We start from the raw sequence: 27,006 nt of genomic DNA on the forward strand, positions 1-27,006 counted from the left end.
GATCTCTGCCTGAAAGCCCCTTGATTTCAGAATTATAATAATTCAGAGGGAGGGGGTCTACACTTTCATTCCAGGGGAGGCCCCTGCCCTCCCTAGCAGACACCTGTCTTCTAGAACGGAGACACTTTGCCAGCAGGTTTACAAAGGGAACTGGGATCTAAGCTGTGCCCTCTGAACCAACAGAGCCAGTCTCCCTTCAGGGTGAGAAGCCACAGCCTCAGTTATAGCCCTGGGTGCCTCCTGTGCCCCAGAGAATGGCCCAGCTCACCTGGCCCGGCCTGGCCTGAGCAGCCCGGACTGGCCTCAAGGGATGGGCTCCACCTGCCCGCTGTGCCCACAGGCCGGGCCCCAGGGCTCACAAGAGGCTTCCTCCCAGCTTTGCAAAACCTCAGCCAAGAGTGTCCCCTTTGCTGTGCTGAGAAGAGTAAAAAACCCTCTCAATTTAACTCCACTGCACTCCTCATGGGGGATCCCTGCACACCTCAGGAGAGAGCCCAAATTTTCCCTGTGTGCCTCATGAGGTGCAGGCCCAGGTGATGCCACTGAAGGAAATGTGCCCTCACAGCTCAGGGACGCTCAGCATGGGCTCCCCCAGCCCCTCAGGGCCCCACTGCTGGTCACAGCAGCCCCTGCCTGGCTCCTGCCTGCCCACACCGTGGGCACCCCCGGCTGTTCCTGGACATGGAGCTCAGCCAGGGCTGGTGCTGTGTGGGCTGTGCTGGTGGTACCAGCCAGACACTGGGGTGAGAGCTCCATCTCTTTATTGGAACAAAAAGCATGGGCCAACCCCTGCTCTGGTGCACAGGGGCTGCCCAGTTTCAGTCCTGGCAGGGACCAGGGCCAGGGGGCTCAGGGGCAGAGGGTCTCGCATGGGAGGTGGGGGTCTTGGGATGCCCTCAAGATGGGGATGCAGATGTAGCTTGGCACATGGGGACAGATGTGAAGAACAGGGATGACAGATGCAGCTTCTCAGAGACCAAAGTCTTTCGCCAGTCTTCTGAAGCTGCAGAGGTGCTCCTGTGGACAGAGGAGGTGGCTGAGGCCCCCAGCTGCCGCTGGCACACAGGGACCCTCCTGCACAGCAGGGCCCAGAGCTGCCAAGGCTCCCCAGCACAGCTGGAGCTGCTGGCACAGCTTGGCCCAGCTGGACAGCTGCCCCTCAAGGCCCTGGAGAGCAGGGGATGGCTCTGGGCAGGGTCCCTGGCCAGGAGCAGGCCCCAGAGCACCTCTGCCTTTCAAGGACAATCTCGTCCCTGCTCTTTCTCCTGCCCACCTTGCTTTGCCTCTGCCCGCTGCTCCTGGGGCTGCTCTTGGCCAGGCAGCCTCAGTGGCAGCCAGCACTGGCTGCAGCCCCAGCGGGCTCCCCAGGACAAAGCCCAGCAATTAGAGGCCAATGAAAGGTCTGGGCAGCAGCAGAACTCTCAGCAGAGTGTTTTGGGCAACCAAGGACTAGCCACAAGTCCACAGCAGCCTCACTAGGAATGTCTCCTGACTATGAGCAGCCTTTCAAGAAGCTGTTGGAGGCCGAGATCAGGAAAACACTCACCGTTTTGTCTTCCAGCAATACCAGATTCCGGCACAGCACGCCATCAGGAAAAGTGCTCCACCAGCCACAATGGCCATTAACTTAATCAAACCATGTGTTTCCTGGTAGAAAACTCTTCTCATGCTTTCCCAGATATTGTTAGCTTGTCTGGTGGTGCCAGCTGCATCTGTGGGAGCAATGGGCAGTGTGAGCCTGTGCTGTGCTCCACTGCTGAGCTGGCAGCATGCTGGATATAGCCAGGACATTCTCTGTTTCCACCAGAGCTGGGGCCTGCAGGCACCTTGCCACCCCTTGGCACAAAACTGCTCAACCCCCTGAGTTCAAATGGCACAATTTCTCTGTGCTGGTCTTCTCCAGGCAGTACTTGCCAAAGACATGGATAAAGATCAGGAAAAGACCCAGGGTTTTGGAAATGCTCCTGGGCCACCCCTCTTCCAAACAGACCCTAAACCTGAACTAGCCCAAGACTGGAAATTTTCAGGGGATCTCAGGGTGTGCATGGCCTGTGCTGCAGTTTGGGCTCCTGTCAGCTGATGCCAAATGCCTTCCTGCAAAGGCTGGGGAAAAGCTGCAGCCAGGCCAGGCTGGGAAACAGCCCTGCAGGCTGTGAAAGCAGCAGTGGGGCAGTGAGTCTGACATGGATCCCTTCCTGCTGTGCCGGGCCTGGTGTGTCCAGATGTGCAGAGAAAGCCCCCGGCTGCTGAGTCTCAGGAGAAGGCTGAGGGACATGGACCCACCACAGTGTCCCTCCAGATCATTCAGAATTATGTCCAGATATTTGAGTTCCCCCATTGCTACATTACTATCTCCTATAGGTTTGTTCTTCTTCCTCAGGGGAACATAATATAAAGTATTTCCATTTCAGATGAATGGATCCCACACAACCAGTGCTCAGCCTGTGGGGTCAGCAGGGATGCACCACACCCCTGTGATGGGAGCTGGGCTTGCTTGCAGAATCCAGCTCAGGAGCTGGGAAAGTCCTCCCTGCAGACACACCTGTGACTCAACAGCCACAGAAGCTTCTCTCATCTCTGCTGCACAGGCAGCACTGTGCCACAGGAGCAGTGAGGGGATCACACAGGACGAGGGCACACACGTGCACGGCTCTGTCCTGGCACCTGCAGCGATGCCGCCCTGGCCAAGCCTTGAGCTGGCAGCTCTCCCAGGGGGAAAGGCCTTCACTTACCCTCATAATCTTCCTCATCATCAGGCTCAGTAACTGATATGGACGGGGAATACAGATCATCCTCATCATCAGGTTCATCTGCAAAGAAAGGCAGGACAGAACAGCTCCTGTGACACTGCTGAAGATTCTTCTTCAGGCTGGAGTGGCAGTGAGTGCACCTGGGTGACTGGTGCCCTCCAAGGCACTCCCTAATCTCCACCTTCCACTCAGGAGCAGGGGCAGGGGGACCACGTGCCTGCAGTGGCCTCACACTGGGATGGAAGGAGCCCCTTGCATGGCAGTCAGGGGAGAAAGGACTCCCTGGAGCTGCCAGCAGCTCTGAACTGAGTCCCAGGCAGGACCAGGGCTTGGCAGCTGGAGCAGGAGCATCTCAGGTTCCCTGGGGCCAGAAATGAGCCACACAAGGCGCAGCCCTGGGGCACAGCCCTGGGCCTGGCCCTTCCCTCTCTGCTCTTTTCCATGGCTGCACAGAGCACACAGAAGGTGACACTGGCATTGCACATGGGAAGAAGATTGACAGCTAAATGCTCCTTCCTCCCACTGACAGCAATGCTGTGGGATCACTCAGGGCTCCAGAAGGGAGCAGGGCGAGGTTTCCAGAATCCATCAACCTTCAGACTCTCAAGGGAAATGGCACGTGAGTGAGCTCTTGCCACCTTGACACTGATTGTTCTGTGCAGAAAGGGACATTGAGAACTTGCCTCCAACATTCTCCATGGATCTCAAACCATTATGTGCCAGGGCTTTCAGATAGTCCATGTCACGATCCCAATCTAGAAGGGAGCACAGATCAGAACCATTCCATGCTGTGCTGGGATCCCCATCTGCCTTAGGGAACTGGGCACTGCAAGGTGAATGGGTAAGGCTGTGGGAGCCAGATGTCAATGGACATGGCCAAAGCTGCAGAGGCGCCTGGGGAGCTCTGGGCTGGCTCTGGTCACTCTCCACCCTCTTTGCAGGCCCTGTGCAACATCTCTGGAGGGGCAGCAGGACCTGCCTAGGGCCCTTGAGGATTCTCTCCCTCCCACAGAGGAAACCCTCCCTAAAGCCCTGGGGAAAACCATCCCCAACACTTCCCAGGGAGAAGGGAGCACTGTCCCAGGAAAGGGGACTGAGGCTGCCGGCTCACCTGCTCGCCCTGCTCGCCACGGAGCAGCCTGGGCAGCCCTGTCAGGCAGGGCCACTGCCAGGAGGAGCAGGAGGAGGAGGCGCAGAGCAAAGGCCATGGTGCCTTGCCCACTGCCAGTCCTGCAGCTCTTGCTGCCACCACTGTCCTGACACCGCTGTCCCAATGTCAGCACCGCTGCTGCCGCCGCCGCTGCTGCCACAACAGTCGTGGTCAAGGACTGACTGCTCGGTCCTTGTGGTGCTGTGCAACCACGGGGCTCTGGGACCTCTGTGACCTCAGAGCCTGCTGTCACCTCAGCCTGCTGTCACCCCAGAGACTGCTGTGACCTCATGGCCAGGGTGGAATTGTGTGGGGAGTGGGATCTGCCTCCTTCACTAGGGAGCTTATCCTGCCCAGCTGCTCTGTCCAAGGGCTATGACAGGGTCCCAGCCCAGCTGATCTCACAGGCTGGGGGATGAAGGGATGGAGAGCAGCCCTGCTGAGAAGGACTTGTGGCTGCTGCAAGGTGAGAGGCTGGACATGAGCCAGCCATGTGCCCCCAAAGGAGGCTGCCCAGCAGCTTGAAGGAGGTGATTCCACCACCCCTCTGCTCTGCTGCGAGCTCACCTGGAGTACTGCATCCACCTCTGGGTGCCCAGCACAGGAAGGACACGGTCCTGTTGGAGCTGGTCCAGAGGAGGGACAAAATGCTCTGAGGGCTGGAGCCCCTCTGCTTTGGAGACAGGCTGGGATAGCGGGGGGTGTTCAGCCTGGAAGGGAGAAGGCTCCACGGAGACCTGATTGCTCCCTTTCAGTACTTTAAGGGGGCTTGTAAAAAAGATGGGACAGAATTTTTAGTAGGGCCCATTGTGACAAGACTGAGGGGGAATGTTCTCAGTCTAAAAGATGGTAGATTTGGACTAGACGTAAGAAAGACGTTTTTTACACTGTGGGTTTTGAAACCCTGGCACAGATTGCCCAGAGAGGTGGGCATCCATCCCTGCTGACATTCAAGCTCATGCTCTGAGCAACCTCACCTAAAGGTGTCCCTGCTCTCTGCAGGGCACTGGACTAGATGGCCTTTAAATGTCCCTTTCAAGCCAAGCCATTCTATGTTCCTGTGCACCAGCAAAGCAGTGCTGGAATAATGCTGGGGTGATGATGCTGGCACCTGTGTTTTGGTAGTTGTGCCATTTAGCTGTTGGCCAAGAGAGGATTGATGGGCTGCACAGTGAAGTCTGCAGAGAACAGTGTGCTCAAGGAGAAACACGAGAGGAACACAGCTTCCAGTTCAGATAAATGCCAGCATTTTGCTGCCCATTCTTTGTTAAGAAATAAAGGAATGTCCTGAAGATCCCTTTAATGTGTGTGCACTATTGGCTCTGTCAGTACTTGTGTTCTGTAAAACAGGTGAGCTGATACAGCTTCTTGCCCCATTTATCACTGGATAAAACCCAAATACTGCATTGCTCCATGTCTCCTTTCTTCCAAGCAAAGGCAGATTTTGTTCATTCTTGAGTGGGACATATACATCTGTTGACAAGCAAATTCTTCTTGCCATTCACACAATGTTGATTTGCTCTAATCAGATTGTAATTAGGATCTACCTCTCATTGTAATTAAGGCTGATGGATTGTGAGGCGAAGTGTTGCATAATTTGCCCTGGAGAGAGTTTTTCTCTAATTCAATGACATTTGAAGACAGGTGTAGCCTACCATACTTGTGGCATTAGTCTCTCGCTCTGTCCTTTCCTCTCACCCAAGGGGAGGATGGAGGTCTGCAGGTCTCATCTGTGCACAGAAAGAGTTCATATCTCACCCAGACCTGCAGATGCTCATGATGGTTTCTGCTGGGCAGTGGCCGAAGCAGTCACGGTGATGGATTTCAGGCAGCGCTGGGGCTGTGCCAAGATCTCAGGGGGCCCGGCCAGAACAGTCGTGGCTGTTCTGCCCACATGGCTGGTCCCAGGCCCCTGCTCCCTTCAATCCCAGCTGCGGGCCGATGGCTTCCCCTCCCTGTGCCCGGCAGCCGCTGGGGCCGTGCGGGCCGTGGTGAAGGGGCCTGGCCCAGCCCAGAGCCGCTCCCGGGGCCTGGCGGAGCCCGGCTCGGTGCAGGCCAGGCTGGAGCAGGGCCGGCCTGACCAGCACCCAGTTAACTCTTCACTGCTGGAAACAACAGAGAGCTTTCCTGGGCTTGCCTGTCTTTAAAATGTGGATTTCACACAGGAGGATACAGCTTTTAAATTATTTAATACCTTGACAATTCTCAGAGACAGCCAGCTGTTGGTTTTGCTAAGCACAGAGGAAGCTCTTAGCAGCCCCCTCCTAGAAAAATCATCTGCATGGGTGACTTCTTCCCTCCTCACCAAGTATCAACTAATACAAAACCAGCACAGACACTCAGGGTGTAACAGGAAGAATTTTTGAAGCAATTGTTTTAAAGCAAAATCAGTTATTGCACAGAGATTGATGTCACTCCCCCAGACCACTGGAGAGGGACAGTGACTCTGCCACCTCCCCCTGGCCAGCCCATTCCAATTCCCAATCAGCCTTTCTGGGAAGAACTCCTTCCTATTGTCCAGCCTAAACCTGCCCTGGTGCAGCTCAAGGCTGTGTCTCCTTGTCCTGCCCTCCAGCAGATCCCCACTCGCAGCCAGCTTGGTGTCATCTGCAATTTGTGAGTGCTGGACTTGACCCCCTCAGCCAGACCCTCAGTGAAGATATTAACCAGGCCTGGGCCCAGCACAGATCCCTGGGGACACCACCAGGGACTGGACACCAGCTGGATGCAGCACCATCCCCACCACTCTCTGGGCCCGGCCTCCAGCCAGTTCTGCAGCCAGCAAAGAGTGCTCTGGTCCAAGCCGTGGGCTGCAGCTTTTCCAGGGAATGCTGCGGCTCTCCGTGTCCAAGGCCTTGCTCAAGTCCAGCTCGACACATCCAGAGCCTTTCCCGCACCCACCAGGCGGGTCAGCTGGTTATAAAAGGAGATCAGGTTGGTCAGGCAGGACCTGCCCCTCCTAAAGCCACGCTGGCTGGGTCTGAGCCCTGGGCCATCCTGGAGGTGCCGTGTGATGGCACTCAAGGGGATCTGTTCCAAAACCTCACCAGGCACCGAGCTCAGGCTGACAGGCCTGCAGTTCCCCAGAGCCTCCTGCCAGCCCTTCTTGGGGATGGGCTCACACTGGCACCTCCAGTCCTCTGGGACCTCCCCAGTAAGCCAGGACTGATGAGGAGAAATGATGGAGAGCAGCTTGGGGAGCTCATCCACCAGCTCCCTCATCCCCCTAGCATGGATCCCATCCGATCCCATCCACCTGTGAGCATCTGAGTGGCTCAGCAGGTCTCTGACTGCTTCCTCCTGGATTACAGAGGGCTCTTCTGCTCCCTGTCCTCATCTACCAGCTCAGGAGAACACTTGTCCTGAGGAAATCCTGTCTTGATGTTGAAAATTGAGGCAAAGAAGGAGTTAAGTACCTCAGCCTTTTCCTCATCTTTGGTTTCCATATCTCCCCCAATAAGGAATGGAGGTTGTCCATAGCCTTCCTTTTGCCATTAATGTATTTATAAAAACATTTTTATTATCCTTCACAGAAGCAGCCATGTTAAGCTCTAATTGAACTTTCACCTCTCTGCTTTTCTTTCTGCATGACCTAATGACATCCTTAAACATTTCCTGAGTTGCCTGCCCCTCTGTCCAAAGGTGATGCACTCTCATCTTTTCCCTGAGTTCCTCCAAAAGCTCCCTGCCCACCTAGGTTGGTCATTTTCCTCACTGGCTCATTTTTTGTCACAGGGGGACAGGCTGTTCCTGCTCCTTCAAGACTTTTTTCTTGAAGTGTGTCCATCCTTCCTGGAATCCTTTGTTTTAAAAGGCTCTTTCCCTTAGAAAAACTCAGTACCTGATTTGGTACTCCCCAAATCTGCAACCTTAATTGGCTGAAGTCTCTTCTTCCTAAGTCCAGTGTAGGAGTTTTGTTGATGCCCCTCCTTCTTTCACAGAATATTTCAAAACTCGATGATTTCATGGCCACTGTACCCCAGGCAGCCTCCAACCCCCACATCCCCCAGCAGCTCTTCTCTGTCTGTGAACAGCAGGAGACACAGCTTTCCTTGGCAGTGGCAAGTGAAGGAAACCTCCCCAAAGTGCAGCTTGGCAGGTTCAGCCTGGAGGGGAGGAGAAAGAAAAGTCCCTGCCAGGGTAGAATTTTGGTGCAGGAGGTGTCCCAGCGTGAGACTGGACCATGCCATGGCTGTGTGTGCCAGGAGCCGGCAGTCAGTGGGGCCCAGGGATGCTCCAAGGGACTTGGAGTTTTGTTTCTGACTCCTTGAGCAGCGTCTTCAACCTTCTCTCAGTGCCTGAGGGTGCTGGACTCAGCCCCAAATGCACCCTGGGTTTCATTAAAATACAGAAAGCCTCGGGGGCTCTTTCTCTTCCTTCCACTGTCTTCAAGTCCAAGGCTTGTGCAGCTGCTTGGAGTCAGTTTGGAGTTCTGTTAAGGAGGAAGATTTGAAAATCCACCACATTTTTTTTTTTGATTTTTAAATCAAGGGTGTATTTTTTTATTTTCTAGTTGAGAGGTGTCAGAAGCATTCCCCAAGTGATCCTAATGCTGAATGTCTCCTGAGGAGGTCTGGTCACAGAGAAGAATGAGCCCCCTGTGGGCTGCCCCTGTTTGGACAACCTGCTCCTCACCCCGAGCCTCAGCATGTCTGACATCGCCCAGCTGGGACTGACATCCCAAAACATTGAGAACATTTATCAACTTTTCTTTATCATTAAAATCTAATTAATTAATAAAAAAAAATAATTTTTATAATAATATTATTCTGTATTTTTATAACCTATTTTTTATATTTTTATAAAAGAATTGATACATTTTTAGGAACGAAACCCGTTATTGATCCTTGCTTCTAAGTACCACAATCCCCTTCTTTAATTAATTGACCACTCTTTCACCCCCTTTATGCTCATTATTCCTATTTTAGTCCTTTGATCATCATTTTTAAATTATTCTCAGACAGGGTAAAAGGGACCACTTTGGGGTCAATGGAGACTTTTCTGAGGAACATTTGGGGCAGTTTTGGGTCTGGGGAGGGAATTTAGAGAGAACTTGGGGGTCTGGAGGACACTTGGGAGAGCCGGGTGGGCCACTTGGAGGGGGACTTGGGGATTCTGTGGGACAATTCGGGGTTCGGGGGAGCACTTGGGGGTCCAGGGGGGCACTTGGAGGTCAGGGAGGGGAATCTGGGGGCCCTTCGGGGTCCGGGCGGGCACTTGGGGGGCTGTAACAGGGAATCTCTGGGTCGCGGGGGATGATGGGAGTTGTAGGCGCCGGTATAATGAGGCTTAATGGGCCGCGGAGCATCACGGGAGTTGTAGGCGCAGCTCCAATAGGTTCCGGTGAGGCGCGGGGCATGACGGGAGATGAAGTCCCGGCTGGAATAGCGCTCTATGGGCGCCGCGGAGCATGATGGGAGCTGTAGTCCCGGAAGTGGCTTCGAAGGCGCGTTTGGCGGTGTGGGGAAGCGCTTGGAGAATATTTTTGCGTCCGAGCCGTGGCTGCAGGTGCTCGGGGTGAATGTATACGGCTCGGGAGCACTTGGGGGGAGCCTGGGGAGCTGTGACCGGGCTCTTTAGGGCGGGGGGCACGGCAGGAGGTTTGGGCACGGAACTGTGTTGTGGGATGATGGGAGATGAATTCCCAGCAGTGGCTGGAAGGGGAATCTGTGGGGTCGGGAGCATTCGGGGATCCAGGGACACTTTGGGGGGTCCCGAACGGGCAGTGAGGGGGCACTCGGGGATCCTGAAGGGTCTGGGGGACACATGGGACATATGGGGGGCGATCCCGGGGTTCTGGGGAGCGCAGGGCATATTCCCAGTTCCTCACAGCCTGGTCTCAATTGCCCCCTGCAGGCTCCTACTGACTGCCAGTCTGATCCCAGTATGATCCCAGTATGATCCCAGTATGATGTCAGTACACAGCCAGTGCAATCTCAGCCACTGCCAGGATGATCCCAGTCCAAACCAGTCCCTGCCAGTGCTGCCACTCCTGGGATCCCCCAGCCCTCTCTGTGTTCCCCGGTCCCACATCTCCCCAGAGGAGCCCCAAGGGCTGGCAGTCCCCAGCCAGGGTCCCCAGCCAGCCCCAGGTTGGATCTGCAGCCCCCAATTTTCCCAGTTTCCCTCTCCTTTTCCCCGGGCCGGGTTCCCCCCGTCCCCAGCGGGTGGAAGCAGCGGAGAGCCCCGCGCTGCCCATCCCGACCTGTCCCGGCTCCATCCCCGCTCCTGCCGTGGGCTGTGAGGGGTTTGGGAACGGGGCACCGAGGGTGTCACTGCTCCTGGGGGAGGAGGAGGAGGGATGGAAGAGGAGGGAGGAAGAAGGAGAGAGAGAAGGGATGGAAGTAGGAGAAGGAGGTGGGGTTAGGGAGGAAGAGGAGGAGGAAGGATGGAAGGGGAGGAGAGGGAGGAAGAGGAGGGACAAAGGAGGATCAGGGAAAGGAGAAGGAACCACAAGGCTGAGCACTCCTTGAATTCATAGCCCCCTCCTGTGGGATCATCACCCACCATCCCACAGGTGATGGGGGAGTGGGAGCTTTGCCTGGATATCCCTGGGGGGGGTCCCTGAGTTGGGTTTATTTTGGGGGGGGGGGATGTTTGGAGAATGTGGAACTCCAAAGCTGAGCGGAAAATCCTACTTGGGGGGACATTGGGGGGTCTCACCATCCCTAAGTGGGGAAATGGAAACAGGGGGAACTTTTCGGATTCCTGGCACTCCCAGCAGCCTGGGGATGGTAGGGACCGAGCAGACAGGTTGTCCCCAGTACAAGCTTGACTCCCAGCAGCTGGGACAGGCGGGAACCCTTGAACCCGAAACAGGAGAGACTAGAGATGGGGAACTCCTATGAGGCATTTTCAGGGCTGAATCTTGGTGTTTTTTGGAGGTTTTATGGACCCCAGATATCCGGTGACTTCTAGAGATGAGCTTGGACAGAGGGACCTGCAAACTCAATGTCCTCATCCCTTGTATTTCCCCAAACCAGGATTTCCCATTCCCAAACCTTGGCTGGATGGAGAAGGAGGCTGCAAGGAAGAGGAAGATGCCCCAGGACACCGAGGCAGGTGAGGAGGAAGTCAGTGCCCCTTTCCCCCTCTCTCCTGCTCCATCTCCCAGCCCAGCCTGGCCCCCGGCTGCAGGACAACCCCGCTGCCGACGCCGTCCTGCCGGGGACGCACTGGGGGGATCTCCTTCCCCTTCCCTCTGGCACGGAGGCAAATCCCATCCTCTCCTTGTCCTTCCTCCCCCAGACAAGGAGCTGAGGATGGAGACCAGGGAGGACAAATCCCCACGGCAGAACCTCGTGGAAGAGGCCGTTTTCAGCGGTACCACAGTGCAGGAATCCAACGGGGAGGAAAAGCCATGGAGATCCTGCCGGAGGAGGGGCTCCAAACCCATCCCAGGGTGCTCTGAGGAGGAAAGACCCACCCTGTGCCGGGAAGGCGGGCAGAGATCCAGCCAGAGCTCTGAGCTGGTGGTCCATGAGCAGCTTCAGGATGGGGAGAAGCCCTACAAGTGCTTGGAGTGTGGGAAGAGCTTCAGCCAGAGCAACAGCCTGATTCGCCACCAGATGATCCACACTGGGGAATGGGCCTATGAGTGTGGGGAATGTGGGAAGGGCTTCAGCTGCAACTCTCAACTCATCATCCACCAGCGCATCCACACTGGGGAGAGGCCCTACGAGTGTCCCGAGTGTGGGAAGAGGTTTCAGAGCAGCTCCAATCTCCTCCTGCACCAGCGGATTCACACGGATGAGAGGCCCTTCCGCTGCCCTGACTGTGGGGAGGGCTTCAAGCACAACTCCAACCTCATCACCCACCGGCGCATCCACACTGGGGAGAGGCCCTATGAGTGTGGGGAATGTGGGAAGAGCTTCAGCCACAGCTCCAGCCTGATCTGCCACCAGAGGATCCACACCAGGGAACAGCCCTATGAGTGTGGGGAGTGTGGGATGACCTTCAGCCGGAGGTCTCAACTGACCATCCACCAGATGATCCACACTGTGGAGAGACCCTATGAGTGTCCTGAGTGTGGGAAGAGATTTCAGACGAGCTCCACTCTCCTCCTGCACCAGCGGATTCACACAGATGAGAGGCCCTTCCGCTGCCCCGACTGTGGGGAGGGCTTCAAGCAAAACTCCCACCTCATCACCCACCAGCGCATCCACACAGGGGAGAGGCCCTATGAGTGTCCCCAGTGTGGGAAGAGATTCACCCAGAGCTCTCACTTGACCCAGCACCAACAGAGGCACCGGTAAGGGAAGCCCTGTGAGTGCCCCAAGTGCAGGAAGAGCTTTGTGCACTGCTCCAGCTCCATCCCCCATCAGAGGACCCACGTTGGGCAGAGCTCTGATGACCCACATTCCCAGTGATCTGTGTTGGGAACACACTGGGCTGGTGGTCATTCTGGTTTGGTTCTATCTTTTGATTCATCTTCATCTCTTTAAAACAGACAAAATTGGAATCAAAGTCTACAAATTCATCAAAGGCATCTAAAACCTCACATTTACCAGTGCTTCAGGGGAATCTGGGAGATACTTGGGAGTATTCAGGGGTTGTGGGGTTATTTGGTGGAGTTGTCTCCATTTCTTGGCACTTAAGGAGACGAGAGGGTTCAATCTGTCACCTCAAAACCACTCAGTGCCACTGAAATCTACTCAGTCCCACCCAAAATGACTGGATTCCGCAGCCCCTCAGGGTGTGTTGCCTTAAATTTTAGCTTTCATATCTTTCATGTTCTGCACTGCCTAGGTTTGTAGTTTTGAACTTCACATTAGGTGTCACTGAGCTCTCTTCACAGAGTAGGTAGTGTAGGTTTTCCAAGCAAGGCAAACACCCCAATTCAGGAGCCAGCACCGTGGCCTCCCCCCATGGCCACCCGGCCAATCTACCCACAAGACATCAATGTGATGGATGGCAAAGCAATGGCGTTTATTGCAGGAGAATTTGACCTTTTATAACCTAGGGTCATTGTGTTACTCCCATTTGCTTACGTTACACTTGAGTGCTATTTGCTAATTACAGAAGGTTTTACTATCCTAACAGAGAGGGGTTTTTGCTAACTTTCCGTTACATCCCGAAATCTTCAGATTGCCAGGCCTTAAACTACAACAGGTAGACAAAACAATTCCTTTTCTAGCTTGATACCAAGGACAGTCGTTACAAGTTCCAAGCCCAAAAGCATAAACAAGGGTGGACTGAAGAGAGAAAACAAGAAGGATGGGACTTCATCATCTGAAGCTGTCACTGCACAATGAGCCCCAATGTCCAGATGGACCTAAACTTCTAAAAATGTGAGACCTCGTGATGAGTTGTCCATTTTTGTGGCCATTTTTGGTCAGTCCTGGGTGTAGCTCTGGCCAGGCTCTTGTACTGCCCAAGGTGTATCCTTTAAGGCCTTTTAATAAACTTTATTCTTAACTCTGTCCAGCCTCTGTTCTAGGTCAGCCTTCTGAAGGCATCAGGTGGAATGGGGTTGGAAGGGGATTGGGTGAAGTGGGATGGAAATCAGGAGGGGTGAGATGGGCATTGGGTGGGGCAGGATGGGTGGGATGGGGATTGGTGTAACTTTTCTCTTTTTGCTTCTTTTGGGCTGAATTCCCTGTGGATATAACTTTTCTCTAGTCTCTCAGCTTCCTTTGTGCTGAATTCCCTGTGGATATAGCTTTTCTCTAGTCTCTCAGCCTCCTTTGGGCTGAATTCCTCTGGGATCCTCCCTCATGGGGAGTCCCACTTATCTCAGTCCTTAACATTCGAAGAAAACTCCCAGGCTCGTTAGATTCTGGTTTCTGGTGTTTATTGAAAGATCCTTACAAAAACCTGGCAGGTCTATCCAGACAAGCTGCACAAGCTTAAATCACCACAGCCTGGCTCATCTCGTTCTAATGATACAAAATGGCCCCGAACCACGCGGTCTTTTCACCTTTATACCAATTTTTACCCTATTAACTACAGACACGTGTATTGTTATTATATCTCAACAAACAGGTTTTCTAGATCTACTCACATAATTAAAAGTGCGACTAACTCTAAACCAATCATTCTTTGTGCTTCTAAAAACTGCAGAAGCATGGAGAAGAAGGAAGAAGAAGGATTAAAAACTACACCTTTTTTCCTTCATCTTTACTCCACGTGTGAAACCCTCTAAAAATCTATATTTTCACCTCAGTGTTAAAAGAAACATTTTTCTGCTTTCTATTATATTTCTTAAAAACCCTGGCTTGCTCAGGGATATTTGGAAGCCGTTCTGTCAATATTATATATGATTCATATATTCTTTAAATAATTGAATAGACAGAGAAATGTCCCTGCATTTCTAGACACCTACACGTTTCCTCAAAATCCCACAAAATTCCACAAAAATCCCACAAAATTCCATAAACATCCCACAAAATTCCCTAAATCTTCTCAAAACCCTACCATATTCCAGAACCATCCCACCAGATCTCTAAAATTCCACAAAATCAAGAAAAATCTGTCAAAATTTTTCAAGTCTCCACAAAATCCCATAAAATTCTGGAAAATAATTCCCACCAAATTGCAGAAATATTCTCAAAACCCTACCAAATTCCAGAAAAATCCCACAAAATCTCCACAAATTTCCACAAAATCTAAGAATAATCCCACAATATTTGTCAAGTCTCCACGAAATCCCTAAAGATTCCAGAAAAAAATCTCACAAAATTCCCTTAATCTTCCACAGCCCTACCAAATTCCAATAACATCCCACAAAATCCCCACACATTTCCACAAAATCTAAGAAAATACTTCAAAATCCTTCAAGTCTCCTCAAAATCCCACAAAATTGCAGAAAAATCTCACAAAATTGCAGAAATCTTGTGAAAACCCTACCAAATTCCAGACACATCCCACAAAATCTCCAATCTCCAAATAATCAAAAAAATCCAAAAAAATTCCAGAAAAAAACTCCAATACAATTGCAGAAATATTCTCAAAACCTCACATTACACTAACATCCTACCAAATTTTCACAAACTTCCACAAAATCTAGAAAAATACAACAAAATTCCGCATATCTCCTCAAAATTCCTAAAAATTCCACAAAATTATCACCAAATCTCCTCAATATTTTACAGAATTCAAGAAAAATCCCACAAAATATCAGAAAAATCCCATGCAATTCCCTAAATGTTCTGAAAACCCCACCAAATTCTAGAAACATCCCACTAAATCACCACAAAATTCCAAAAAATCTAAGAAAACTCCCACAAGATTCTTCAAGTCTCCTCAAAATCCCTCAAGATTCCAGAAAAAAATCTCACAAAATTCACTAAATCTTCCCAAAACCCGACCAAATTCCAGTAACATACCACAATATCCCCACACATTTCCACAAAATCGAAAAAAATACCTCAAAATTCTTCATGTCTCCTGAAAATCCCTTAAATTTCCACAAAACTCCTACAAAATCTCCCCAGTATCCTGCAAAATTCAAGAAAAATCCCACAAAATTCATTAAATGTTCTCAAAACCCTGGCAAATTCCAGAAACATCCCGCCATATCATCAAAATTCCACAAAATCTAAGAAAAATCCCTCACAATTCTTCAAGTCTCTTCAAAATCCCTCAAGATTCTACAAAAATCCCACAAAATCACCTCAATATCCTACAAAATCTAAGAAAAATCCCACAAAATCCCCACAAATATCCAAAAAATCTAAAATAATACCTCAAAATTATTCATGTCTCCTCAAAATCTTTCAAGATTCCACAAAACTCCCACAAAATCTCCTCAATACACTACAAAATTCAAGAAAAATCCCACAAAATCACAGAAAAATCCCACACAATTCCCTAAATGTTCTCAACAACCATCAAATTCCAGAAACATCCCACAATATCCCCACAAATATCCACAAAATATAAAAAAATACCTGTAAATCCTTCACGTCTCCTCAAAATCCAACAAATTACCAGAAAATTCCACAGTACCAAAAAATCCCACAAAATTCCAGAAACATCCTACCAAATCTCCACAAAATTCCACAAAATCTAAGAAAAATCCCTCACAATTTTTCAAGTTTCCTCAAAATCCCACCAAATTCCAGAAACAACTCCAAGAAAATTGCAGAAAGATTCTCAAAACCCTACCAAATTCCAGTAACATCCCACAAAATCCCCACACATTTCCACAAAATCTAAGAAAACACATCAAAATCCTTCATGTCTCCTCAAAATCTTTCAAGATTGCACAAAACTCCCACAAAACCACCTCAATATTCTAAAAATTCAAGAAAAATCTGACAAAATTGAAGAAAAATCCCATACAATTCCCTAAATGTTCTGAAAACCCCAGCAAATTCCTAAAACATCCCACAATATCCCCACTAATTTCCGCAAAATCTAAGAAAATACCTCAAAATCCATCATGTCTCCTCAAAATCCATCAAAATTGCACAAAATTCCACAAATTCCACAAAAGCAGTCCAATATCCTACAAATTCTAAGAAAAATCTGACCAAATTGCAGAAAAATCCCATACAATTCCCTAAATGTTCTCAAAACCCTACCAAATTCCAGAAACAACCCGCAAAACGCCCACAAATTTCCACAAAATCTAAAAAAATCCCTCAAAACCCTTCATGTCTCCTCCAAATCTTTCAAGACTATACAAAACTCCCACAAAATCACCCCAATATCCTACAAAATTCAAGAAAAATCACACCAAATTGCAGAAAAATCCCATACAATTCCCTAAATGTTCTCAAAACCCCACCAAATTCCAGAAACATCCCACAATATCCCCACACATGTCCACAAAATCTAAGAAAATACCTCAAAATCCTTCCTGTCTCCTCAAAATCCCACAAAATAACAGAAAATTCCACAACAGTACAAAAAAATCCCACAAAATTCCAGAAACATCCTAACAAATCTCCACAAAATTCCACAAAATCTAAGAAAAATCCCTCACAATTCTTCAAGTCTCTTCAAAATCCCTCAAGATTCTAAAAACATCCCACAAAATCACCCCAATATCCTACAAAATTCAAGAAAAAACCCAAGAAATTGCAGAAAAATCCCACACAAATCATTAAATGTTCTCAAAACCCCACCAAATTCCAGAAACATCCCACAATATCCCCACACATTTCCACAAAATCTAAAAAATACCTCAAAATTCTTCATGTCTCTTCAAAACCCCACCAAATCTCCAGAAATATCCTACCAAATCCCCACACATTTCCGCAAAATCTAAGAAAATACCTCACAATTCTTCAAGTCTCTTCAAAATCCCTCAAGATTCTACAAAAATCCCACAAAATCACCTCAATATCCTACGAAATTCAAGAAAAATCTGACAAAATTGCAGAAATATCCCATACAATTCATTAAATGTTCTCAAAACCCTACCAAATTCCAGTAACATCCCACAATATCCACACAAATTGCCACAAAATCTAAAAAAATACCTCAAAATTCTTCATGTCTCCTCAAAATCCCACAAAATACCAGAAAATTCCACAACAGTACAAAAAAATCCCAGAAAATTCCAGAAACATCCTACCAAATCTCCACAATATCCCACTAAATCTAAGAAAAATCCCCCACAATTCTTCAAGTCTCCTCAAAATCACACCAAATTCCAGAAAAAAATCTAAAAAAATTCCCTACATCTTTCCAAAACCCTACCAAATTCCAGTAACATCCCACAAAATCCCACAAATTTCCACAAAATCTAAGAAAATACCTCAAAATCCTTCATGTCTCCTCAAAATCCCTCAAAATTCCACAAAATTCCCACCAATCTCCTCAATACAAAATTCAAGAAAAATACCACAAAATCGCAGAAAAATCCCACACAATTCCCTAAATGTTCTCAAAACCCCACCAAATTCCAGAAACATCCCACAATATCCCCACCAAATTTCCACAAAATCTAAAAAAATCCCTCAAAATTCTTCATGTCTCCTCAAAATTCCACAAAATAACAGAAAATTCCGCAACAGTACAAAAATATCCCACAAAATTCCAGAAACATCCTACCAAATCTCCACAAAATTCCACAAAAATCTAAGAAAAATCCCTCACAATTTTTCAAGTCTCTTCAAAATCCCACCAAATTCCAGAAAAAACTCCAACACAATTGCAGAAAGATTCTCAAAACCCTACCAAATTCCAGTAACATCCCACAAAACCCCCACAAATTTCCACAAAATCTAAGAAAATACCTCAAAACCCTTCATGACTCCTCAAAATCCCTCAAAATTCCACAAAACTCCCACAAAATCACCCCAATATCCTATAAAATCTAAGAAAAATCCCAAAAATTGAAGAAAAATCCCACAAAAAATCATTAAATTGCTCAAAACCCCACCAAATTCCAGAAATATCCCACAATATCCCCACACATTTCCACAAAATCTAAGAAAACACCTCAAAATACTTCATGTCTCCAGAAAATCCCTTAAATTTCCACAAAACTCCTACAAAATCTCCACAATATCCTGCAAAATTCAAAAACATCCCACAAAATTCATTAAACGTTCTCAAAACCCCACCAAATTCCAGAAACATCCTACAATATCCCCACACATTTCCACAAAATCTAAAAAATACCTCAAAATACTTCAAGTCTCCTCAAAACCCCACAAAATAACAGAAAATTCCGCAACAGTACAAAAAAATCCCACAAAATTCCAGAAACATCCTACCAAAACTCCACAAAATCTAAGAAAAATCTCTCACAATTCTTCAAGTCTAAAAATCCCACAAAATACCAGAAAATTCCACAACAGTGCAAAAAAATCCCAGAAAACTCCCAAAATATCCCACCAAATCCCCACAAATTTCCACAAAATTTCAGAAAAATCCCTCAAAATTCTTCAAGTCGCTACAAAATACCCCAAGATTCTACAAAAATCCCACAAATCACCCCAATATCCTACAAAATTCAAGAAGAATCCCACAAAATTGCAGAAAAATCCCACAAAATTCATTAAATGTTCTCAAAACCCCACCAAATTCCAGAAACATCCCACAATATCCCCACAAATTTCCACAAAATCAAAAAAAATACCTCAAAATCCTTCATGTCTCCTCAAAATCCCACAAAATACCAGAAAATTCCACAACAGTACAAAGCAATCCCACAAAATTCCAGAAACATCCTACCAAATCTCCACAAAATTCCACAAAATCTAAGAAAATCCCAAACCATTCTTCAAGTCTCCTCAAAACCACACCAAGTTTCCAGAAAAAACTCCAACAGAATTGCAGAACGCTTCTTAAAAACCTACCAAATTGCAGAAACATCCCACAAAACCCCCACAAATTTCCACAAAATCTAAGAAAATACCTCAAAACCCTTCATGACTCCTCAAAATCCCTCAAAATTCCACAAAACTCCCACAAAATCACCCCAATATCCTATAAAATCTAAGAAAAATCCCAAAAATTGAAGAAAAATCCCACAAAAATCATTAAATTGCCTCAAAACCCCATCAAATTCCAGAAATATCCCACCAAATCCCCACACATTTCCACAAAATTTAAGAAAATACCTCAAAACCCTTCATGTCATCTCAAAATCTTTCAAGATTCCACAAAACTCCAACAAAATCTCCTCAATATACTACAAAATTCAAGAAAAATCCCACTAAATTGCAGAAAAATCCCACACAATTCCCTAAATGTTCTCAAAACCCCACCAAATTCCAGTAACATCCCACAATATCCCCACACATTTCCACAAAATCTAAAAAAATACCTCAAAATTCTTCATGTCTCCTCAAAACCCCACAAAATTCCAGAAACATCCTACCAAATCTCCACAATATCTAAGAAAAATCCCCCACAATTCATCAAGTCCCCTCAAAATCACACCGAATTCCAGAAAAAAATCTAAAAAAAATCCCTACATCTTCCCAAAACCTTACCAAATTCCAGAAATATCCCACAAAATCCCACAAATTTCCACAAAATCTAAGAAAATACCTCAAAACCCTTCATTTCTCCTCAAAATCTTTCAAGATTCCACAGAACTGCCACAAAATCTCCTCAATATCCTACAAAATTCAAGAAAAATCCCACAAAATCGCAGAAATATCCCACACAATTCCCTAAATGTTCTCAAAACCTCAGCAAATGTCCAGAAATATCGCACAAAATCCCCACAAATTTCCACAAAATCTAAAAAAATCCCTCAAAATTCTTCATGTCTCCTAAAAATCCCACAAAATAACAGAAAATTCCACAACAGTACAAAAAAATCCCACAAAATTCCAGAAACATCCTACCAAATCTCCACAAAATTCCACAAAATCTAAGAAAAATCCCTCATAATTCTTCAAGTTGCTACAAAATCCCCCAAGATTTTACAAAAATCCCACAAAATCACCCCAATATCCTACAAAATTGCAGAAAAATCCCACAAAATTCATTAAATGTTCTCAAAACCCCACCAAATTCCAGAAACATCCCACAATATCCCCACAAATTTCCACAAAATCTAAGAAAATACCTCAAAATACTTCATGTCACCTCAAAATCCCACAAATATACCAGAAAATTACACAACAGAATGAAAAAATTCCACAAAATTCCAGAAACATCCTACCAAATCTCAACAAAATTTCACAAAATCTAAGAAAATCCATAACCATTCTTCACGTCTTCTCAAAATCACACCAAGTTTCCAGAAAAAACTCCAAACAGAATTGCAGAAAGCTTCTTAAAAACCTACCAAATTCCAGAAACATCCCACAAAACCCCCACAAATTTCCACAAAATCTAAGAAAATACCTCAAAACCCTTCATGACTCCTCAAAATCCCACCAAATTCCACAAAACTCCCACAAAATCACCCCAATATCCTATAAAATCTAAGAAAAATCCCAAAAATTGAAGAAAAATCCCACAAAATTCATTAAATTGCTCAAAACCCCAGCAAATTCCAAAAATATCCCACAAAATCCCCACACATTTCCACAAAATCTAAGAAAATACCTCAAAACCCTTCATGTCACCTCAAAATCTTTCAAGATTCCACAAAACTCCCACAAAATCTCCTCAATATACTACAAAATTCAAGAAAAATCCCACCAAATTGAAGAAAAATCCCACACAATTCCCTAAATGTTCTCAAACCCCCACCTAATTCCAGTAACATCCCACAATATCCCCACACATTTCCACAAAATCTAAAAAAATACCTCAAAATACTTCATGTCTCCTCAAAATCCCTCAAAATTCCAAAAAACTCCCACAAAATCTCCCTAATATCATACAAAATTCAAGAGAAATATGACAAAATTGCAGAAAAATCCCACAAAATTCATTAAATGTTCTCAAAACCCCACCAAATTCCAGAAACAACCCACAAAACCCCTACAAATTTCCACACAATCTAAGAAAACACCTCCTTCATGTCTCCTGAAAATCCCACAAAATAATAGAAAATTCCACAACAGTACAAAAAAATCCCACCAAATTCCAGAAAGAGCCCGCCAAATTGCCACAAATTTCCACAAAATTTCAGAAAAATCCCACAAAACTCTTCAAGTCTCCTCAAAATCCCTCAAGATTCCAGAAAAAAATCTCACAAAATTCCCTGAATCTTTCCAAAACCATGCCAAATTCCAGAAACATCCCACCAAATCTCCACAAAATTCCAAAGCAGCTAGGAAAACTCCCTCAAAATTCTTCAAGTCTCCACAAAAACCCTCAGAATTCAAGGAAAATCCCACAAAATTGCAGCAATCTACTCAAAAGCCCAACAAATTCCTGCAACATCCCACAATATCTAAACAAATTTCCACAAAATCTTAGAAAATACCTCAAAATTCTTCATGACTCTGCAAAAGCCCACAAAATTCCACAAATCTCCCAGAAAATCTCATCAATAACCTACAAAATTCAAGGAAAATCCCACCAAATTGCTGAAAAATCCCACACAATTCTCTAAATGTTCTCAAAAACCTACCAAATTCCAGAAACATCCCACAAAATCTAAACAAATTACCACAAAATCGAAGAAAATACCTCAAAATTCTTCAAGTCTCCTCAAAATTCCTCACGATTCCAGAATTATCCCACAAAATTATTTAAACTTTTGCAAAATCCCATAAAACTCAAAAAAAGTCCCATGAAATTGCAAAAAATTAAAAAAAAATCCCTCAATCTTCTTAAACCCCCATCAAATTCCAGAAACATCCCACAAAATATCCTCAAATTTCCACTAAATTCCACAAAAATCCCACAAAATTCCTGAAACATCCCACCAAATTCCAGAAAAGTCCCACAAAATTATTTAATCTACATTTGTCTTGGCAATTGCAGATCCCAGCTGCTCTTGCCCCTCTTCTGCTTGCCACTTGAATTTTAGCAGTACAGCTGCAATTGCCTCTTTCAATCAGTGCTACCCACTGTGCTTTGTCACAGGGAACTCAGGATTTTTGTTTCAGGCATCATGATCAGTACAGATCAAAATGCTCCCAAGTCCCTGAGCACTAAGTCGAGGGGAATTAAAGCCACACAGGTCACATTTGCAGTGCTCAAACACAGCCCTGTAGCTGCTGCTGCTGAAATAGAATTGACTGACAGAGGCCATCACAGAAATTGCCTCTGCAGTGGCAAATAAAATGAAAAATCCTCATCTCTGGGCACGGGGGGAACACCAGTGTTGGGAGACAGCAGCGGGCTCGTGAGCATCCCGCTCTGGCAGCTGCTGAGGAGGTGGCACATGTCCTGCTCTCCTGCTCTCCTCCAAAACAAAGAATTGATGGGAAAGTGTAGGCCCAGCTCTGAGCACATCCAGCGTGGCCTGGGCACGGGAATAGTGGGGCAAAGCAGACAGGAGCCTTCTCCAAGTGACCAGTGGTTTGTGGTTTCTCTCCCCAGATTGCCAGATTCTGATCAGGTGGTGTTTATCCCTGAACTCCTTGGACAGGCCCTCATTAGAAGACCTGTCCTGCGATCTGTTGGGAAGGTAGAATTAGAAAGAAATTATAAGTATGACTTTGTAGCCAGAAAGGCTAAGGAAGAAATACAAATGATAGCACGGTTTGAATAATTCAAAGAAACCGGGCTGGTATGCCAGAACACATTCTTTCCTGCAATAAAACCAAGCTGAGACCCCTCATCCCAGCCTTATAAGGAAAGGTCTGAAGGACCCTGAGATAACTAAAAATATGCAAAAATAGCGATTTCTATAGGTTGTACACAAATGTTACTATATTAGTATACTTAGAAAGATTGGTTAGTAAAGGAATAGAATATTCAAAGGTATAGGTTATATAAGTAGGGGTATAGAAGAGCTCGGTCTCTTTTTTTTCCGTCTCTCTTGCGCTCTCTCTCTTGCCCTCTCTTGCTCTCTCTCTCTTGCCCTCTCTTGCCCTCTCTTGCTCTCTCTCTCTTGCTCTCGCTCTCTCGCTCTCTCTCTCTCTTTCTACCCCACGCCCTGAAATAAACTTCTAACACTTAACTCGATTATAGAGGTCTTTGCCGTGTCTCTGACCGTCCCCAGAAAGCGTCTCCTACAGCGATCCCTGGATGCAGGATATTCATCAGCCCTAGAAGAAGGGAGAGAGCCACAGGCACAGTTATGCAGGGACCTGGTAAGTTACAGCTCCACACATGCCCTGGCAATCAGCAGCAAAGAAACCCAGACTTTTTTGTCCTGCCTGTGTCACTGCACTGGGGTCATGGAATGGGAGCACACAGCCCTTGTGCTGGAGCTGAGCTGCTCTGCCCAGCACTGGTGGGCACCATCTGAGCTGGTTTTGCTTGTCCTGCTTCACTGACAGCCGGGCCCTGGGCAGAACCCTGACAGCCTGGTGTCACCCCAGGGAAGAAGGAGCCCCTGGAGAAGCTGTACCAGGTGGGGCTGCTGCTGCTGCTGCTGGAGACATGGAGGACAACAGCAAGGATGACAACCTCTTCCTCCACCTGGCCAGCGGGATCTGGCGATGATGGACTTTGATTCTGGCACCTTCTTCAAAGCCAGGCTCCACAGGGAATTTTCAGGTAAGTCCAGACCCAGGGGGATGCTCCCAGATTTGTGCATTGGCCGGGAACCAAAGGTTTCCCCTTTGCTGGGGCAGATGCAACTGATTCCTCAGTGGCTGCCCAGCTGGTTTTTGGCAGGGCTGGGGGCGTGGGCTGGGGTGGATACGAAATGGGAGTGGGATCCTGGCCCTGCCAACAGCCCCCAGCACCCACCGTGCCCCGGGCTGGGGCTGGGGCAGCCAGCCCGACACAAACAAACCCCCATGGCAGGAGCACAGGTGGGACTCCAGAACCTGAGCACGGCTGCTTTGCTGTGCAGGCAAGGAAGGGCTTGGGCTGCTCCACTCCCCTGCTTTGCTTTGGGATCACCGTGATTTTGGGGGACAGTGCAGGGGGAAAGGGAGAAAGCATGGGCTTCCCTCACCCATGGGTGGGTTTTTCCCTAGAATGTAGGGGTTGGGTCTTCCTCAAGCTCCTGACAGACATAAGATTTTTTACCATTTTTCTTGTTTCCCCTTTTTGTCTGTAACCTATTTTCATTAATTTGTTGTTTGTTTTTCTAAAGGAAGCGTTCCAGGTGGGGTCCAGTCTGGATCAGGAAGTGCTTGGGACCAGCTGTGGCGTGGATGGGCCGTGCCCTTGGAGAAGACTGAGGACATCGTTTGGGACCAGCTTTTCTTGTGGCAGCGGATGGTGTGAGGTGGGTCCTCATCTCCTTGGCATGGGTGGGACAAGAGCTTTTGGGAGATGGCAGCGGGCACAGGAGCATCCCGCTCTGGGCAGCTGCTGAGGGGCTGGATCTGCCGTGGCTGGCTGCAGGCTGGGCACATGTCCTGCCCTCCTGCTCTGCTCCCCAAGGCAGCAGTGATGGGCAGCTTTGGGCCCAGCTCTGAGCACGGCCAGCATGGCCTGGGCACCGCGGCTGGCTGGGACAAGGGGACAGGAGCCTTCAGCTGACGGGCGGTTTCTGCTTTCTCTCCTTGCAGCCGGGCTCTGCGGATGCTGAGGCTGCTCTGGGCTCTGCCAGGGCTCTGCTGGGCTCAGCACCAGGCCGGGATCAGCCAAAGAAGAAACACTGTGACCTGCAGCAGAGACTTGAGCATTTTGGCAATGCAGCTCAAGTCTGCAGAGTGTCCACCTCCAAGGGAAAACATGACACCCCCCAAAAATTAAACTTGTTCCATAACTTCTGAAATGAAATCCATCTGGGATGACCCCAAATGACATTTTTCATCTTGCTCAAGCTGTAGCTCAGCCCTTCTCTGAACAGTTTTGTCCCACACATCTTCTGCCTTTTACTTCACAACTGCTCCCTCCTTTCCCCCAGTGAGTTCCCAGCCCATCACAGTCTCCATCACACTGCAGCCTTCCTTGATGCCCCTCACCACGAGGAAGGCCAAGCCCCAGTCTCAGGGACTCATCCTGTCACTGGCTGAAGAACAGCAATGTCTGTCTGTGCCAGGGGCTCTTGGATGTCTCTGTATCCATGGACAGAAGGGTCTGTCTGTGCCAGGGGCTCTTGGGTGTCTCTGTATCCATGGACAGAAGGGTCTGTCTGTGCCAGGGGCTCTTGGATGTCTCTGTAGCCATGGACAGAAGGGTCTGTCTGTGCCAGGGGCTCTTGGATGTCTCTGTATCCATGGACAGAAGGGTCTGTCCGTTCAAAGGTTTCCATAATATCTTTGTACCCATGAGTATGGAATGAACACAGAGAGTGAAAGTGTCAGTCACGTTGTTTGCACACTCCTTCCTTTCCATACAAGACACATCCATGCACACCCCCACATACAGATATATTAAAAGGATAGGGATGGATAGAGATTTCCCACAGAGCTCTAACTTTGGCAGAACTCACCTTGTAAGCCATGGCCAGGGCATTTTTTTCCCAGCTCTGTGTCAGTAGGTGTCCAAGAGCTGAAGGGAACAGCATTTAGAAGCAGTTTCAGGATTTCTAGGCAGGAAAGGGAGCTGACAGCCATCCACATAACTCACCATATTCGTCAGGATGGGCTGCTGGTTCTTTAGGAATATGGCACAATGGAGACACGAGACTTGGGATAATCCCAGCTCTCTGTGGATCTGTGCAAAGGGGGAGCAGCAGAAACACCTTGTGTCTTCTTTGGGGACACAAGGTCCAAGGAGCTGGGGTGGCAGAGCGTGACCTGGGCTGGTGGCAGGTGAAGTCCCATTTCATGACATCCCGGAGTGGCACAGGACAAAGCTCCAAGCAGCCACAGCCCCACTGAGGAAGTCCTTGGAGTGCTGCACATCCCATAGGAAAAGCTGCATTCCCTCAGTCCATTGGGATTTATCACTTCCATTTGCAACACTTTAGGTCCAAGTTTCAAACAGCAAAATTTTTACACTCAAGACACAGTCATGAAGAACATGTATTTCAATTTCCTATTCCTTTAACTGCAGTGTAAAATATCTTAATATTGGAAAACATCTGTAAAATCTGTAAAGGAAGGCAGCTAATGGATCCTTTCCACTAGGACGTGTACAAACTAAGGAACTAAAATCAAAGCTGAGCTCTCTTTTTCAAAAGATCAGTTACCTCTTTCTTACTCCGGAGTTATAGAAGATTTTTCACTACACATTTGGGGGTAATTTTTATCTTTTTGTTTGTTTGTTTGTTTGTTTGTTTGTTTGTTTTTTTACAGGAAACATGTCCTAGAAAAGGCACGTCCTCTGCTCCTGGTTCCCGTGTGGAGCAGCTCCCTTCCCGCTGGCTGAGCTGCTCAGGCAGAGCCCGGCAGCTCCTGGCCCTGCAGGGCTGAGGCTTTTCCCCGTTGCTGGGCACAGACTGATGGAGCAGCACTGCTGAACACGGGCACACGCAGAGGGAGCAGAGCAGCTGCCTTTGCCCACCTGAAGCTCCAAGGCCAAACTCTGAGCAGGCACGGCTGCAAGAGACTCGCAGGCTCCCTGTTGGCTCTGCTGCCCCACTTGTGCCCGGCCCAGCTCTGCGGGAGGCAGAGGGAGAACAAGGGGCAGCTCCCTCCCAGCCCCAGCCCAGGGACCCCTCCAGCCCCGGGCCTTGGGCCACTGTCAGCACCCGCTGCTCCAGCCACCGCTTCTGCTGGCACTGACAGCAACAACCAAACTGGGGCTGGTCCCCAGGGAGCAGCAGCAGTGCCT

At 48.0% G+C, this 27,006-nt stretch overlaps 2 protein-coding genes and 1 long non-coding RNA gene across 3 annotated transcripts in view; 2 read left to right on the forward strand and 1 right to left on the reverse strand.

The window, feature by feature from the left end:
- Positions 1–788: 788 nt before the first annotated feature.
- LOC147647223 (uncharacterized) lies at positions 789–7,606 on the reverse strand. The gene is made up of 4 exons (XM_086872439.1): positions 7,594–7,606; positions 2,733–2,810; positions 1,547–1,712; positions 789–1,017 (listed from the first exon to the last, which is right to left on the reverse strand). The coding sequence occupies exons 1-4, from the start codon at positions 7,604–7,606 to the stop codon at positions 897–899; spliced, it is 378 nt and encodes a 125-aa protein (XP_086728565.1). The 3' UTR covers positions 789–896.
- A 3,125-nt stretch (positions 7,607–10,731) lies between these two features.
- LOC147647224 (uncharacterized) overlaps positions 10,732–27,006 on the forward strand; it is a 188,401-nt gene continuing 172,126 nt past the window's right edge. Inside the window, 2 exon segments of the mRNA XM_086872440.1 lie at positions 10,732–10,749; positions 11,196–12,151. Of these exon segments, the coding sequence (XP_086728566.1) occupies positions 10,732–10,749; positions 11,196–12,151 (974 nt within the window).
- Positions 23,411–25,134, forward strand: LOC147647225 (uncharacterized). Its single transcript, XR_015281658.1, has 3 exons — positions 23,411–23,883; positions 24,431–24,565; positions 24,852–25,134. It is a non-coding gene; the product is annotated as an uncharacterized LOC147647225 (long non-coding RNA).

Source organism: Cyanistes caeruleus, unplaced genomic scaffold, assembly GCF_971803275.1.
Source record: "Cyanistes caeruleus unplaced genomic scaffold, bCyaCae1.hap1.1 HAP1_SCAFFOLD_65, whole genome shotgun sequence".
Lineage (NCBI taxonomy): Eukaryota > Metazoa > Chordata > Aves > Passeriformes > Paridae > Cyanistes > Cyanistes caeruleus.

Bases quoted from the DNA above. Each gene is read 5' to 3' on its own strand.
- LOC147647223 (XM_086872439.1), bottom strand. The intron at 1,713-2,732 runs GTAAGTGAAGGC...TTGCTCCCACAG, and splicing joins TGATGAGGAAGATTATGAGG to ATGCAGCTGGCACCACCAGA. The intron at 1,018-1,546 runs GTGAGTGTTTTC...CTCTGTCCACAG, and splicing joins TATTGCTGGAAGACAAAACG to GAGCACCTCTGCAGCTTCAG.